General features: G+C 41.3%; 1 protein-coding gene across 2 annotated transcripts in view; it reads left to right on the top strand.

The window, feature by feature from the left end:
- Positions 1 to 254: 254 nt before the first annotated feature.
- tub (TUB bipartite transcription factor) overlaps positions 255 to 15800 on the top strand; it is a 39632-nt gene continuing 24086 nt past the window's right edge. Inside the window, exon 1 of one of the 2 annotated variants that reach the window (XM_084014172.1) lies at positions 255 to 380. In XM_084014172.1, the coding sequence (XP_083870298.1) occupies positions 325 to 380 (56 nt within the window). In that variant the 5' untranslated portion in view covers positions 255 to 324. The remainder of the gene's footprint in view (positions 381 to 15800) is intronic. The other variant, XM_084014173.1, reaches the window with a different exon arrangement.

Raw genomic sequence — 15800 nt, 5'->3', positions numbered from 1 at the left:
TTTGATTAGACTGACATGAGCGTCGTGGGTCCGCGTGGATGAGATCAATCAGAATCCGCGCGTGCACCCTGTGTGCTGACAGCTCGCGCGCCCCTCTCCATGGTGGTATAGCCCACAGGAGCGCCCCCCACCCCTCTCTCTCTCTCTCTGGGTCCTTCACTTTCACGGCGACTCCTGTGTTTGGTGTGTGTGTGTGTGTCTGTGTATGTGTGTGTGTGTGCTTTGGTTCAGTGAGGACGGAGAGAGCAGCGTTCACGCGTTCGTTCAGCCGCCTCACCGCCGTCCACCCCCGGTCCTCCCCAGTCCGCCCAGTCCGCCGGAGACATGGAGGGAGTCGGCAGCAACAGGAGCATGTCTTACAGTAGGTGGAGTTATGACAGGTAAGCGAGCTCTCCCCAAGCGTACGTTTTTTTTCTTCTGTCTTTCTACGCTTCGTCTGTGTTGTCGTGCTAGGCCGACACCGTGACGGGGGGGGGGGGGGGGGGGGGGTCCACTAATCGCGCGCAATTAGTGGACAGGTGCGACGGATTTGGAAATGCGATGCGAGTGTATTAAGTACTCATGAGCATCATACGGGGTCTGCTGGCAGATGTACGGATGTCCGCTTCACAACCTGTATGTCCATGGTGTTATTCTATCTATCTATCTATCTATCTATCTATCTATCTATCTATCTATCTATCTATCTATCTATCTATCTATCTAATCTATGACTTTTTGTTCAAAAAGTTGCATGTGCATAAGAAGGGACGATATTAATTTACATTTTCTGAAGTGCCTCCATCACAGAGCTCATCAGTGATGAAGTTGGCAGGCTGTGACTCAGCGGGGGATGTGACTCTCATCAAGACTTCTTGTTTTGGGACACATTCAAACATGCACTGTGGAGTATGAACACAGAGAGGATTAAAGAGAAAACATGTCAAAACCTGTGGAGCCATGGTCGTTATAGCTGCGTTAGTATTTTTAATATTGACATTGTGTTTGTGACACACTCCATAGATTGAATATCGTAAAGGAAAAACAAAACCAATTGTGCGTGATTGATGAATTCTTCCTCAGTCAATTGGAGGAGACACTGTGGCCTAGTCATTGATCAGCAGAGGAGGTTTTACCCTGACAACACTGTTTGGCCCGCACAATGTGATTGGTATTCGGAATCGGTGCTTGGGCATCCCTCGGGACCGAGCTAGAGTCGCTGGTCTCTTAGCCTCTTCAGATTCCTCGCAGTGTTGTGAAATCACGCTCGGCTACTGTATGCAAGCAGCTTTAGATGGTGAGTAGTACCAGGTTCTGTGCATTAATGTGCAAAGTTAACGGAGAAGCAGCCTCAACAGAGTGACGATCACACTGGAGGAGATGAATTTAGAACTGACCATTCCTTCAGGCCAAATTCAATCCAACCAAGAACAAATTGTGATTGCGTTGCTGTGACACTTTCAGGCACAATACATTAAGCATCAGGGTCAGATTTAGGTCACAGGTATACCCTCGACAGACAATTTGTAACATAAAAGAAAACATGTTGTGGCGGCACAGACTCTCCAAGTGGCAGGGGTCTGTATTTCCCCCTACAGGCCCCAAAGCAGCATCCATAAGTCTTCTCATATTCAACCATGCCGGCCCGATGTGCCTCTGTAGGCATTGTAATTCATGGTGGTGTCTGTCCCTCCTCCAACCTACAGTATGTATAAACCCACTGTGTCCCGGCACCCACTCAGTAAACACTGTATCCTAGAGATGGAGGGGCAAGGTGGCTTGACAAGATACAGAGCTCAGGACAGACGTATCAGGTTTTTAATCAAAGACAAAGGTTGAGTTTGGATTCCCCTGTGAAGAGTATGCCCCCCCCCCCCATTAAAACAACACAGGGTAAAAACAGGCTTAGAAAAAGAGGAAGCAGTGGAGCTTGTAACTTTCTCCTTAATGTCTCATCCATCTTTGAGGGACCTGGTGATATGTCAAGTGAAGAGACACTTGACTCTGTGAAAGACAAGTGATAACTAACAAACATGTTTTGTTAAAAGTGATGGAAATCCAATCCAATTTTAATGTCGTCATTGAGCTTGTTTATCTTCTGTTTGTAAATATGTTATTAAACCACTCGTTTTGGTTTCACACAAAAGCTCAATGCTTGTGTTGATGCTAGTCTGCCCAGTGAGTTATCTGATAGGCAACTTGGCGCAGAAACAATCTGCATAAAGGTCTGAGAAGATGTTTTTCTCACAGTATCTGTGTCCTTCGGCTTTGGCCCTTCACAAAGCTGGCATTTTCACAAGCGAAAAAAATCAGTCTCCAAAGTGGATGAACACTGGTTTGGTGTTTTATCTAACTAACCCTCAGGATGGGAAAGTTGAAAGTGACCTTAGACACCGTCGAGAGCTGCAGATGAATATGAAGCTGAGAGGGTTTAACCGGCTGTGGCTGATTCACTCCTTACCAGATTTGATAGTTTCCCTAATGTGAGGATGCAAGTTGCATTCACGTCAAACAGTGTTTCTAGACGTTGCCTTCTTGGTACAGTGGTCTCACTCTGTTTGCTGGAGGGCTTTGCATTGCTTGCTCAGTGGCTTGTTTCATTGTGTTTGAATATCAGCGGTCTTCATTTCAAATCTGTGCAGCTGATTGAAGAAACTCCAATTACCTTGAGACAACATTTAACAATGTAGATGTGCAGCAAGACGTTTCAGTTACATTTTGGGTGTGAGTTGATTTAATAGTATTTATTATTGCTTTCAGATCAGATCTGGTGGGTTACTGTTGACGTAGAGTACCAAGAGTGATCTATGTGTATCTCCCTATTGCCTTATGGATGCTGTGACCTAAAATGTCCTAAGTACCAGATTTGCAAGAGACCTTCCTCCACAAGTATGTATCTAAGACTGGTTGTCAATTCATACAGTCTAATTACATGCATTATAAAAGAAACACATTTTTTATAGTAAAAAAAATATTAAAATCATCGTAGAGGACAGAGGGCCAGAGGTGGAGTGGAGAGGCAAAAACGGAATGTGGTTGTCATGACAGTCGGATCAGAGTTTGTAGAGATATTGCTATTAGACAGACAAACTGCCGGATCAATGGAACATCAAACTCTGTGTGTGTGCACTGTTTCACCAACCAAGGTATGTTATTAATAAGCCAGTGCTGCAAAATTCATAAGCTACTCTTTGACGATTATTAGGACTAACATTTCTCCTTTAGACAATTTTAGGAAACAGAGCTTCTTGACTTTCCCTATCTGACTAGATACTTCTTTAAACCTTGATTTAATCGAAGCACAGTGAATGGATGTTCTATTCTGCCTTAAAATTAATTGTGAATAAGAAGCATATTGATATTCAATGTACAGTAGTGTGGCTCCTCTCCGTTTTCCTGTGTTTCCTGTGTGCGAGTGGGAATATTTAGGTTTGGGATTGCAGAGGTAACTATTGCACAGCGCTATGAAAAGAGATGAGCTTGGAAAAGCAGCTGAAGTGACAGCTGTGTCCAGAGAGAATCAGAGCATCCATTCACTGTGCTGTGAGAGCCTGTCCACAAATCACATTATAGATTTTAGAGGATTCACCTCTCTGGCATGGATATAGTGGAACATCTTTAGAAGTGACAATTTACTGCAACAAAAACAACTAAAGCTTTATATTTAAAAGCTTTGTGACATCACAATAATGCGGCTTCCTACCTCTCATCGTTGTTTGTGATGCGCCCCGTCACTTTGCATTTGACTCATGCTCCGGTTCATAGCTTAGTCACTGTCCACCTGTTTCTGCACTAACCACAGATACCAAACAGTCATGCATGATACACCTCGTTTTTACACCTCTGATTGCAGTATTTAGCAAATGCCTGCAATGAAAGTCGAACTTTACCGTTTTTCCTCACAATCTATCACACATCTGAACAACATTCTCCAACCCAACATTTCATATCGTGGACATTATCTCTGAACAGAACAGGAGGATATTTCTGTGTGTTGAAGCAGCATTCTTTGTAGGTTAAAGCTACTACAAGTTGCAATTGTCACTGATATTTACTCTGTTTATTATGTGATATATGGTTAAATTAAATCAGGCTTAGGTCCAGAGTTTCCTGGAATACCCCCCTGGTTAGTGGCACAGTAAACACACAGTTGGCTAATATAAACTATAAGCTAATAACATACGTGAAGATTATAAGATGACCATCCCTCAGAGTTTAAGTTTGGTTGAATTTAACCTGCTGTTAGTAATTGGCTTCCTCTTCTTTTTTATAACTAAGGATTGTAAATTGAGACCCAGTAGCAGAGGTGAAAGGCTGCTCCCCGGAGCGGGGGGGCCAGATGTTACACATTGCACCTTCGACCAGGTTGATTTAAGGTGGTTTAAGGTAACAATTTAAAAGCCAGAAAGGCACAGAAAGACAGGCTGTGAAAACAAGATGTGATTAATGATTTATACCCAATGCAAGGCTTGATACCACATGTATTAATGTCATCATAAAATAACTTGTCCGCCTACAAAACTCATAGCATAGCATAGCATACGCCAACATGCTTTTGAGACGTTACTTGTTTTGTTGGGAACATCATTCAGCAACAAAACCAGACAATATTGTGGACAGATAGAGGAGAATTTAGTGGCCAGATACAAGGAGGTAATGTAAATGCTTCAGCATCCACTGAGGTGAAGCTCAGAGGTTTTTCAGTCAGTCCAATCCTTCCTCTGCAGTTACAAAGGAAAACACTTGCACTGTCTGGGGAAACGGTGAAACCAGCTGACCTGCTGATGTGGTTTGAAGCTGCACCTCTTATAATCTTGCTGACAAGTAGGGATCTAAAGGTGGAGAAGCTTCCACTCTAAGAACTGCCTCTCTTTTGGTTCTCTGTTGTTTGTGAAGAAGCGATGGGCTGCACACTTTGAAACAAGACTCTAAACACCACTACATATTCCTCGTTTCATGGCTTCAGATGACAGGCTCTCTATAATTATTCTAAAAACAAAGATCTCATTTGTAAAGGAGGAATTTGCTAATATAAATGCAGTAGTTCTCTAAACAGAGAACAGAACTCAAAGCTTCAATGCTAAAGAAGCATTCCTTCCTCATGACAGTCCAACAAGCAGTATTTATTAATTCAGGCATCAACATATATATGTGTGTGTGTGTGTGTGTGTGTGTGTGTGTGTGTGTGTGTGTGTGTCCAACAATCCAGATGGGCAAAAACTGATTTAAAGACATTGTCTGTGTAATTATATGTAATTAAAATATCAGCATTGGTTAAAAAGCACATTTTCTTGCATCATCTCAGGAAAGTTAATCTGTATGTTTATGTTCAAACTCTTGAAAAAAAACGTGACCCTCTTTGAATTTTTAAATGTTAAATAATCTGTATTCATTTCAATTAATGTATCTTTTGTGGGTCAACAATATAAAGTCAGAGAAAGGACTAGTTTATAGTTATTTTTGTTGCTGTTCTGCTTCCTGCTTTATAAACGTAATACGTGTTAGAAGCAGATGACAAAAGACAATCAGCGACACAGTCCAGGATGTCCTCTTCACTGTCCTCCAGTGAGACTTGATGATTATCTTTGCTGTGATGAGATTCAAAAGAGGATCTGTGAAGTGCAACAGAGTGCAGGGGATGCAGATTCGAGGTATGGAGGTGTTTGTGTTTCCAATGCTTCAGTAATTCCTCATTAATGCTCATCCAGTATGAAAGGAGAAAGCTCCAAACATTGCGTTTGCTCCCAGCTTATTAGGCCGCCAGCACTTCAGGGTCAAACAACAAGGATGCAGCAGCCTGATGCAAATACACGACAATGTAGTCTGGAGAACTGTCCAGGGGGAACCCTGCCTTCGCCCAGTGTCAGCTGGGATCGGCTCCAGCCCTCCCACGACCCTGGGGGATACGTGGTTGATGATGGATGGATGGATGGATGGATGGATGGATGTGTATGTGCATGTAGCCTCTGCTCATCACACATTAGGCGTTAAGTGAGGACCAGCATTCTGGCTCTGGCTCACGGTGCAGAGCACTCCCAGGCATCTGCTGCCGGCCTTGCTGTTGGTAAGATGCGTTCCAGTTTGTTTGGCGTGGGCCGAGGGTGCTGGGTACCACACAGTGATGGAGGTGGAACTGGAGCTCACTGGGTGACATGACGAGATGACTGTGTATCCCATCGTGGGTCGCTGATTTTTTTTGTAACCGTATACTTAACGACGTCACCATCTTTTCCACAGCTTGGCAAACAAATCTTCACTTCATCAAAGGTATAGCATCGCCTCCGTTCCATAAATCACAAGCACTAGTGGCATGGCGGTGTCACTAGCCTCCTCACTTTGATGCCTTTGCTGTCTATCAAAAGAGGAGAGGTTGTTGGTTCTGTTTCACATCAAAGCGGATGTGGTGAATTACCTTTTTAAGCAGCAGGTGTGCCTTTGGAGCAAGAGTCTGAAGCAGCGTGACAAGCCAGCTGTGGCCCTGGTCTGTACAGATGGGCAACAAAAAACATTAAGAAGTAATGGCAGTTATTGAAGAAGAGTACGTCTTTGTATGCTTTCCTTCAGCAGACAAAGACCCGTTGCCTTTTATTTAACTAGATGAAAGTAGCTCAAACGTGTGTTTGGAATGCACAGCAGCATCCAGTCCTGCTTTATGTATATTATCCTGTTACTTCACCTCCATGTGTATCAGAGGCACTCTCACATGGATTGGTGTCACAGGCATAAAGGTGAAAGACATGCATTTATGTATAGGTATACACATGTGCAAACAGCCATTTTGATTTATGATACATACACAGTATATATGCAAAAATACTCTTTCATACACACAAATATAAACACGTGTTCTTGCAAACAAAAATCAAAGCATTAAAGGTGCAGTAATCGATTCATTTTGTGTTTAATAGCATCTTTAAACTCATTGTTTTCCTTACTGCAGTTGTTCCCAGTAAAAAGGCACAATGATAATTACCCACGCAGCACCAAAAGTCAGAGTTACATTTACATTTAGGGCATTTTGCAGACGCTTTTGTCCAAAGTGACTTACAATAAGTAATAATTTGTCAAAAGAAAGAAACCACAACATATCATTGCTGATAAAATAGAAACAAGTGTTCGGTCCTTGTCTGAGTAGCTGTTCAGCAGACATGCCTTAAGAACAACAGTGCTATGATCAAAGTGCTATATAAGAACATAGAAGTGTTTTATTTATTTTTTATAATAATAATAATAATAATAATAATAATAATAATAATAATAATCTATGGATTATCATTTTACAATTGATTTCATGGTGGCCAGCATGTGGGCCCCTAATGGATATGGATATTCGGCCAAGTACATTAAAAATGTATTCTTTATTCATAGTACAGATTTTTGAAATGTGAGTTAAATATTGATGAATATGAAGAGAAATCACACCAGAGATAGTTGACCCTGCGGAGCCTGTGTGGACCGTTTGGTAATGAGAAAGGTGGTGAAATGAATTATACGTAGGCCATTCTCCTTTCCTCATGTATTTCTATTTACTAACTCCTCCCACTCTTCTAACCCTTTTCCCTTCTTGTTAATTATGTTGTTCGTTATCTCTCCATGTTACTCTCTAATCTGCTGTCAGCATAGTATCTTCCACTTCCAGCTCCTTCAGCTTACATTGTGACAGATCTGTATTTGATCTTCTATGACCACATACACTGCCTCAGTTTGTCAGGTGAAATGTTTTTTCATCTCCGATAAAACGTAAAGGTTGCTCTGCAGGAAGTGTCGAATATTCAATCAAAATTAGGTTGTGTGTGTGTGTGCGCGCGTGTGTGTGTGTGCCAAGTGTGATTATGTATCCTCCACTAATGAGCAGAGTGTAAGTGTGAAAGCATACAGGCTGATTTCTCTCCCTCCCTTCATCACATGGGAGAGAATGAATGTCGTTGTCTGGTGGACTTCATGGTTTCTGCTACTCTATATAAAATATATATGAATTAGTGATATATATTTTTGGTCTACTCATAGTTAATAGTGAGAAGAAGAAAAAGTAAATAGAAATGTTGTTATTGGAGCATTTGGGCACAAACTTCATGACTATGGAGACCAAAGAAATTATATATAAATAATATAATGTAAAATTATTCATTAAATAATCATGTGAATACGTTCAGACAAAATATACAACCATGAAATAGTGAAATAATCTAATACATTCTAATCTTATTTTAGTTATTTACATACATAAATACATATAGATTATACATTTTTATACTATTGTATCACCGGCTTCAAAGCAATTTGTTAACATACACAATATTATTCTAATTGCATAGTCATGTTTTTGTTTTCCTTGTTGATCTGAAATAACTTGTTTGTCAAAAAATTTTGATTTTTCAATCTGGCTTGAAATAGACTTCTATTGCATTTCCTTTCAGAATGAGCATTTTCAACCCTGCATGCTAAATCAGGGCTGCCTCTCCATTATAATAATACTCATGGACTGGAGGGAGCGTAAACCATGTTGCTATGTGATTCATAGATAGTTGGAGGATTATTTTGATCTGCTAAACATGGAGGTAGCAGCTGGCCTTCTTAAAGAGCAGAGCTGAGAAGCCACTGGGACTTTGTTAGGAACAGGTCTGGCCAGCAGCAGCCATATAACTCAACTCATGCACTCACCGTCCCCACTGTGTCCGTTGTGTTTTATCAAGGTGTCTCGTATTGTTTTCCTGCCAAGGCCCTCTGACGTCAATATGAGATGGAGACATTGCCTCTCTCTAGATACTGAAACAGTGTGTCAGTCCCATTTGTTTCTTCCCTCCCTGTCTTAAAAAAATAAATACTCCTAATAGAGAGGTCCTAATAATTATAACAATAATGTGCAGGATGTGTTTGTTCCTGAAAATGATAAACACATCATGCACACAAAGACAGTCGTCTTTCATTTCTCTTTCATTTCCCTTCTAGTAGTTTACCCTCTGTTGACACTGAGCATATAATGAGTTTCTCACTGTTTACATTTCACCATCCACCATATAGAAATACAGAACAGAGTGTTCTAAATCAGATCTCTGGCATGACGAGGTGGAAAAAACGAAAGACACCTTGCGATATATGTCGAATCGAATCTGTTTTAATGTCTGTGAGCTGCTGTTAATGTGCATGTTTGTGCAGTAAAGAGCTAAAAACAAGAGGATAAATAAATATATACAATGATCGAAAGCAAGGTAATTCGTTTTTATCTGCTAACAATATTATGATTGTAGATTTGTGGTTGACTCTCAGTGACTTTTCAACATTGCACATTAAGCTTCATTGCATCACATTTTCACTGGTCTACCACTCTAAAATTTGTAAATGTGAGTTAATTCATACTTTAAAATACCAAACATTTACAACTAATATGAAAAATACACAAATGTGACTCCAACTAATTCTCCCTACAAGTCAGTGCTGTTCTCGTAGAAGATGTTTGCATAAAATCCCATCCTCACAAAGTGGGAATCTGTTATTGTTTGGGAAACGGGCTCTGCAAAGCTTCTGCTGTTGTACAGCACCTCCACGTGTCCATCAGTGATCACTACACATTTATGTCACCGTTCAACGAGTCCCCCTGTTGGTCGAGAGGAATCAGCACCGCCACTTACTGCAGCAGCACAGCGGTGTAGCTGCACGCTGCCGGCGCAGCCAGCTGTTGATTAATCCCAGCTGTGGCAAATGACAAGGTGGTAATTGGTGAGTGTTTGTGCATGTGTGCCTTTAGCCGATATTATGGTTAACCGGTGAGCTTTTAAATGATAATTAGCCTCCGTTGTTGCCATGGACACAGGGGCGGACCGGCAGCACAGCGTGTGTCAGAAGAGGCAGCGTGACATACAGAGAGAGAGAGAGAGAGAGAGAGAGAGAGATGCTGAGTTAGGATGCAAGGCCTGCACACATTCACACCACAGCGCTGCCTCCATCTCTGCCTGGAATTAAAAGCCATCATTAGCACGGCTCTCTCAGTCAGCGTCACGTGGTCAGCTGCATTTTTCATGGGAAGATATTTCACTTCAACATAATGAACAAGCAGTAACAGTGTCATTAACCTCCTGAGACCCAGGGGGAAACACATTTTTTAATTGTTTTTTACATAAATTAAGTGCTGGGTTGGTAAAAAAAAACATATTGCAAAGAAAAAAATTTAAAACTTAATTTTATTTAAATTTTACAACATGTCCACTGTAGTGGACAACATGATTTCCATGTTCTCAAGCGTGCCTCTGTCATAGAGCTGTCTACTGAAAAAATGTCAAACAAAAGTCAGTAAAAACACCTGACGTCCAGTACAGACTACATTTATAAATGAGCTGTTTTTCTAATGAAAATAAATAAGCTCGGCTCTGAAAAGTCAGTCAAATATTCCTGAGATTTTAAGTTACTTGAAGCAATTAAAATATAACATTGAAACATGTTTTAATTATGAATATCATGCTTACCTTCCTTTTTTCCATAAAATGTGCTGTTCGGATGGTGGGATGGCCACACCCCCAACATGTGGTGTCATTTGAAAGCCCCAGCTGTCCTCTTTAAGGAACAACAGGACTTAATAGAGATGTATAGTATGAGAGATGTTAAAAACGTAATGTCCACAAAAATGAATTGCTGGGTCTCAGGATGTTTTTTAGGCTGTTTTCATCCACAGTCATTTGCTCATATTATTCATGGCATAATTACTGAGCGTTTCCAAACTGGAGATGACAGCTGCGAGCGTGTCGAACTGCAAAGAAACAATTTGAGAGTTTCAGATGAAACTTAAAGGAGGTGTGAGCAGAAAGCGCTTAGAAACAGTGAGTCACATGAAAATAATCCTCTAAAGATAGACTCAGGACTCGCACACTGTACAGCACCTGACGAGACGACACTCTCACTTAACATCTCCGTCTCTCTGCTGCCTTTCTGTCAGCAGGGTGTGAGCTGCATGTGTTTGCTTCAGTCTTTATGGGATGTTGCTTTTATCCTCTGTTTGAACCAAAGATGGGTCATTAACCACTGTTACACTAGTAGTTTCTAGTTTTGCAATGTGAGTCAAGGAACATAAAATGGTTAAATACTTATGTAAAAGTAGTTCTTTATTAAATCTTAAGAATATCTGTGTAATGTATAGATACAGTATACCATGACATCCTTAAACCTAGACATCTGCCTCAGGAAATGTAAAACAATGATCACATTAACATTCAATGTTTTTGACTTGCTCTGACCATCCTCAGTCCTGTTATGAGCTGTCGGTGTTTTGGATGGAGGAAAACTGCAAATTTGTCTCTTTGATTGTAGTTGACAATCTTTAACTTAGATTCTAAGAGTCATTTATAAAGCATCATTTTTAGCACAGGTGACATAGAGGTATGAGTAATATCAGTAGAGAAAACAAAACATTTAAAAGTTAAAAAAATATGTTAAAATGCATTGCACTTAAGGACAAAGAAATCATGCAGCAACAACCAAACATAAGGAAATTGAAAAATGAAAGTGGGTTTTCAGATGTCCAGGTTGCTGAAGTCATGTGTTTTTTTAAAAATTGTTTAGCTAAGTGTCATTGCCTAACAATGATAGGATAAACCACAGCGACTGATTATCTGGCCCAAGAGGAACGAAGGGCCAGATAATAAGAGAGACGAAGAGAATAGAACAGGGCCGAGGACTGACCCTTGAGGCACCCCAAACAACAGCGGAGCAGATGAGAACACAACGTTACCCATGGAGACCAAGAAACATCTATTGGACAAATAAGACTTGAACTACTCGGGCTCAAAGGCAGCATTTATGTCAAGTAAGACTACGATGGAGAGCTGCTTTCTATCCGCCTGCATTAGGTTGTCATTGCGACTCTACTTTGTTTTTGGCAAAAAGTTGATGGAAAAGTATCACAAATATGATTCCCTCCAATAACTTGAAGGAGCAACTATTTCTGTTCTTTAGAAATGGAAGGTCATTTTCAAATGGGTCCAAATTTGTTCAGAACAGATGGATCAAGTTTTTTTTCTTTTTCTTTTTTCTCAACGCCTGAATACAAGCTGTCTTGGCGAGGTGGGGGACAGGCTAAAAACCAAATTCCACATTTCACAGGTAACAGCTGAAGGAAGTTTGATTGAAGACGACTGTAACTCTGAACTAAATCAGGGAGTACACTTCAGTTTCAATCAATCCTTGAAACTGTTAAAGGGAAGATGCATTAGTTCTGAATTAAAAGTCAGTGTTAGATCCTCAGATAGACGTTAAAAGATTAGATGCAATATGCAGAAAGGTATCTAGAATTATGTATCGTTGGCTTCACCTGCAGACATCATGACATTAGCAGGTGGCAGCAGCACAGTGTACTGTATACACACAAACACAGCTATAGTGTGGAAGGAGGATGCAGAGGAACTTTGGTGTATTGAAGCAGTCCATCTGGCTGCCTCACTGGGACCCTGTTTCATCCAGCGTGACATTTTCTAATCCAAATCATGTTTAATGCATGCCCTCGGTTGGATTGTTGTTGATTCACGGACTGTGTGTGTGCGTTAGGGCGTGTGTGCGGTAGTGTGTGTGTGTCTCGGTCGCCCCTCTGCTGATTCTTTCGCATAGTTTCATGCTGCAGTCTTGAAAAGAGAATCATACACACTAGGACTGTTGGAATGAACTCCGGGAATCGAATATAATTGTTCATCCTCTGCATTGCTGAAATTAGTATTCAATTATTATTATTTTTTTTTAGAAACTTGTTTTCTAATGTTAGCAAAATCAACCATTTATGCGAGAAGGCCAAGGCGAGGAGCCTTGGCCTTCTCGCATAAATGGTTGATTTTGACACATGTAGTCTGATGAACAATAAAGTTTTCTGCCGTGAAATGAAAACAAAGATGTCGACGGACCTCTAGAAGCGATGATGTCATGACAAAGATGCATTCATGCTGCTTACTGCTAGCTAGATCGACCCGCGTCTCCATCGGCTTACAACAGCAGGATGTACGTGAGGAAGTGAAAGTAGAGCCGACGGTGAGACGAGGAGGGCGTAGCCATGGTAACAGGGACACAGTGTCTCCAGGAGAACGGCAAAGTGGTTGTTTTACTTCCTTAATTATTACTTATCTAAAAGCTGTCACCTGTTGGTTTTTGGAGCGCCCTCTAGTGGACAGGAAGTAAAACAATCACATTGCCGATAATGGCATTGGCAACGTATAAACCTGTGTAGTGTAGTTAATATTAATAATAGGCTGAATATGAGCATTAAATATGTATGAATAGTATTATAGAGGAAAATCGACAGCTCTAATACAGTCAGGTGCACCAGATGTGATCCTACATCACAAAAATGGGTTGCTAAAAACATGCAACTGAATGCTAAACTCTAATTTTCCACAATTTGCCGTAAGCCCTCGTTGCCCACATTAGAGAGAATCAATACCGGATATAAACCAATATGCTCATTTACTTTTCATTATGTTGCTTGCATAAGTTCTCTCTCTCTATCACACACACACACACACACACACACACACTGACTGAGACTGCACTTTTCCCGCACACTCACAAACACTTAGCCCTTAGTCTCTCTCTCTCTCTCTCTCTCCCCGTCTCTAAGATTTACAACTCCCCTTATAATAATGATGCCACTGTTTATGCCTCACAGAAACCTTCCAAGGCTGCCTTTCTGGTTTGAGCCACCCACCCTCGCTCTCTTTGAGTATTTGTATGGGGAGATTTTTCTAGGTCTCCATCTATAAACGATGATCTCATCCTCTAAATGGAACGTCAGACTGCCGCTGATTCATAGAGGGCCTCGGTGGGCTGTTCCTGGCTGAGAGTGGGATATTTTTAATCCGCCAGTCCATATGTGTAATCAGCTTTAATTATATTGTGTATTATGTGATTAATTCCAGGTGGTTTTATTGCAACAACACTAAGCCTGGCACTCCACCATGATTCGAACAAAACCTTATGTTATCTGACAATAGTGGAGATTTCCAAACGGTATCTCAAGTCAGAAGTAGCTTGATTATGCAATGAATCCCACTTTTGAAAATGTGTAACTTTGTCTACTGGCTACTTTCCTGAAAGAGATGAACTAGTTAAAGTAGTTCCAAAGATTTTCCAGGAGCACGACTACTGTAGAAATCTGTTTGCATGACGTCAATGTTCACTTAATTAATCAGTTTCCTATTCCACTCAAAGCTCTTACAAAAGAAGGGCTTTTCAGTCTCCAAGAGGTCTGTACAGTTCCGCATGTTTGAGCTTTCAAAATGATTTATGTTTGTGGAACATCAAGGAGCACTCGCTCACAAGATGTTCTCCCTAACATCCGTTGTCCCCCATTCATTCCTCTGATCCTTACTCCTTTTGTCCCTTTTCTTTATGCGTAATTCAACAGGTGAGCATTATTAAACACCGTCTACCGATGTGTTGCTGATTGGATCCTTCGGCTTGCCTCCAGTCCCTGTGAAGTGCGGCGTGCTCCCGTGTGTGATGTGATGTAATGTAAACACAGTCAGTGACTCACTCGTTGGTGTGTCCTAATTGCCTCATTCCAAGGCTGCGTTTCAAGACTGCATGTACGTCATACGAGTTTGTGGATCGATTCAAAAACCGCCTCCGAATGCAACGCACAAATGCAGCTTTTCTCTTGAATCATCATCATCATCATGTTCGTTCTCGTTGACATCCCTGGTATGTGGTTGGCCACAACATATTGTGTACCATTCCTTTCTACACATGCATTTGCCATTAACCTTGTCAAATGTTTTCCAAATGTCCATCATATTTTATACGTCAAAGCTTTCACTATAAATTCAGATATCATAGGACTTTACCGCTGGTATTTACCACCTCATTTGCTCTTCCTTGTGTATTTCTTTACAAGTTGAGGAGAGCCTCCCCAAGCACCATTTGTTGTGTTATCTGTGAGGTCAGGGGTGAGACATTGCATTTTTGAAGTATGCACTTGAGGAGGAGGAGGAGCATCCCTTCAATCCTCCAGAGTCTCCAGCTTCACAGGCAGATTCCTATCTTGCATTGAGATGCGTGGCAACACACCGTTGCTGTGAGTCCAGTCAATCGGAGGAATCATGGGAGTGAGGCACCGGCAGCTGGAAAGAAATGAAGCCACTGTTATGTAGTGATGTATATGTCTGTGTGGGAACATCGGCAAAACATGGACACAGAGTTTGTTTTTGCACGTTGGGAACTCACAAGCTGTGGCAACACTGTTTTACCCATACAAACACAAATGTCATGAATTGGCACATGTCCGGCATGCCTGATCAGGCTGCTTTATTATTAAGGCTGTGTGCTCTGCAGCTGCGTTTCAGCAAGTCAGACTAAGACAAACCAGAGATCCATTTTCACATTAGTGTCTGTGCCTTCTTTGCCAGGACCATTATTATAATTACTGGTACCGCTGGCTTTCTGTTACAAACAATAAAATGCCTCTGGGGAAACTCTGTACAAACTCTGGACTGGAAAAATCTAATTTGCCGAGAGGATCTTATCGTTTGCCGTTTAATGCTGTAATGGCTATTAGGCTGGAGGTTGTGAGGGGGAGAAAGAAAGCTCTCTGTTTAGCAGGAAAACATACTTTTGCCTCCATGAAATGATATGAAAGTCAGCCTCCCTCCCATTTCAAAGTCTCTCGTGGCCAAACTTCAAAGTCCTCCCTTCAGCATGAGATATTAAGCAGGGTGCTGTGTTTACACCTGTTTCTCAGCGGAGTGGCTTGTTTCATTGACTTCCACTTTCATCACACCAATTCATATGCAGACTACGCAACCATTAACCAACCCAGAGGATCGCCAACAGTCCTCTACGTGTATCTCCATACT

Source organism: Eutrigla gurnardus, assembly GCF_963514095.1.
Source record: "Eutrigla gurnardus genome assembly, chromosome: 1".
Taxonomy (NCBI): Eukaryota; Metazoa; Chordata; class Actinopteri; order Perciformes; family Triglidae; genus Eutrigla; species Eutrigla gurnardus.
This window is presented reverse-complemented; position numbering and strand designations above follow the sequence as displayed.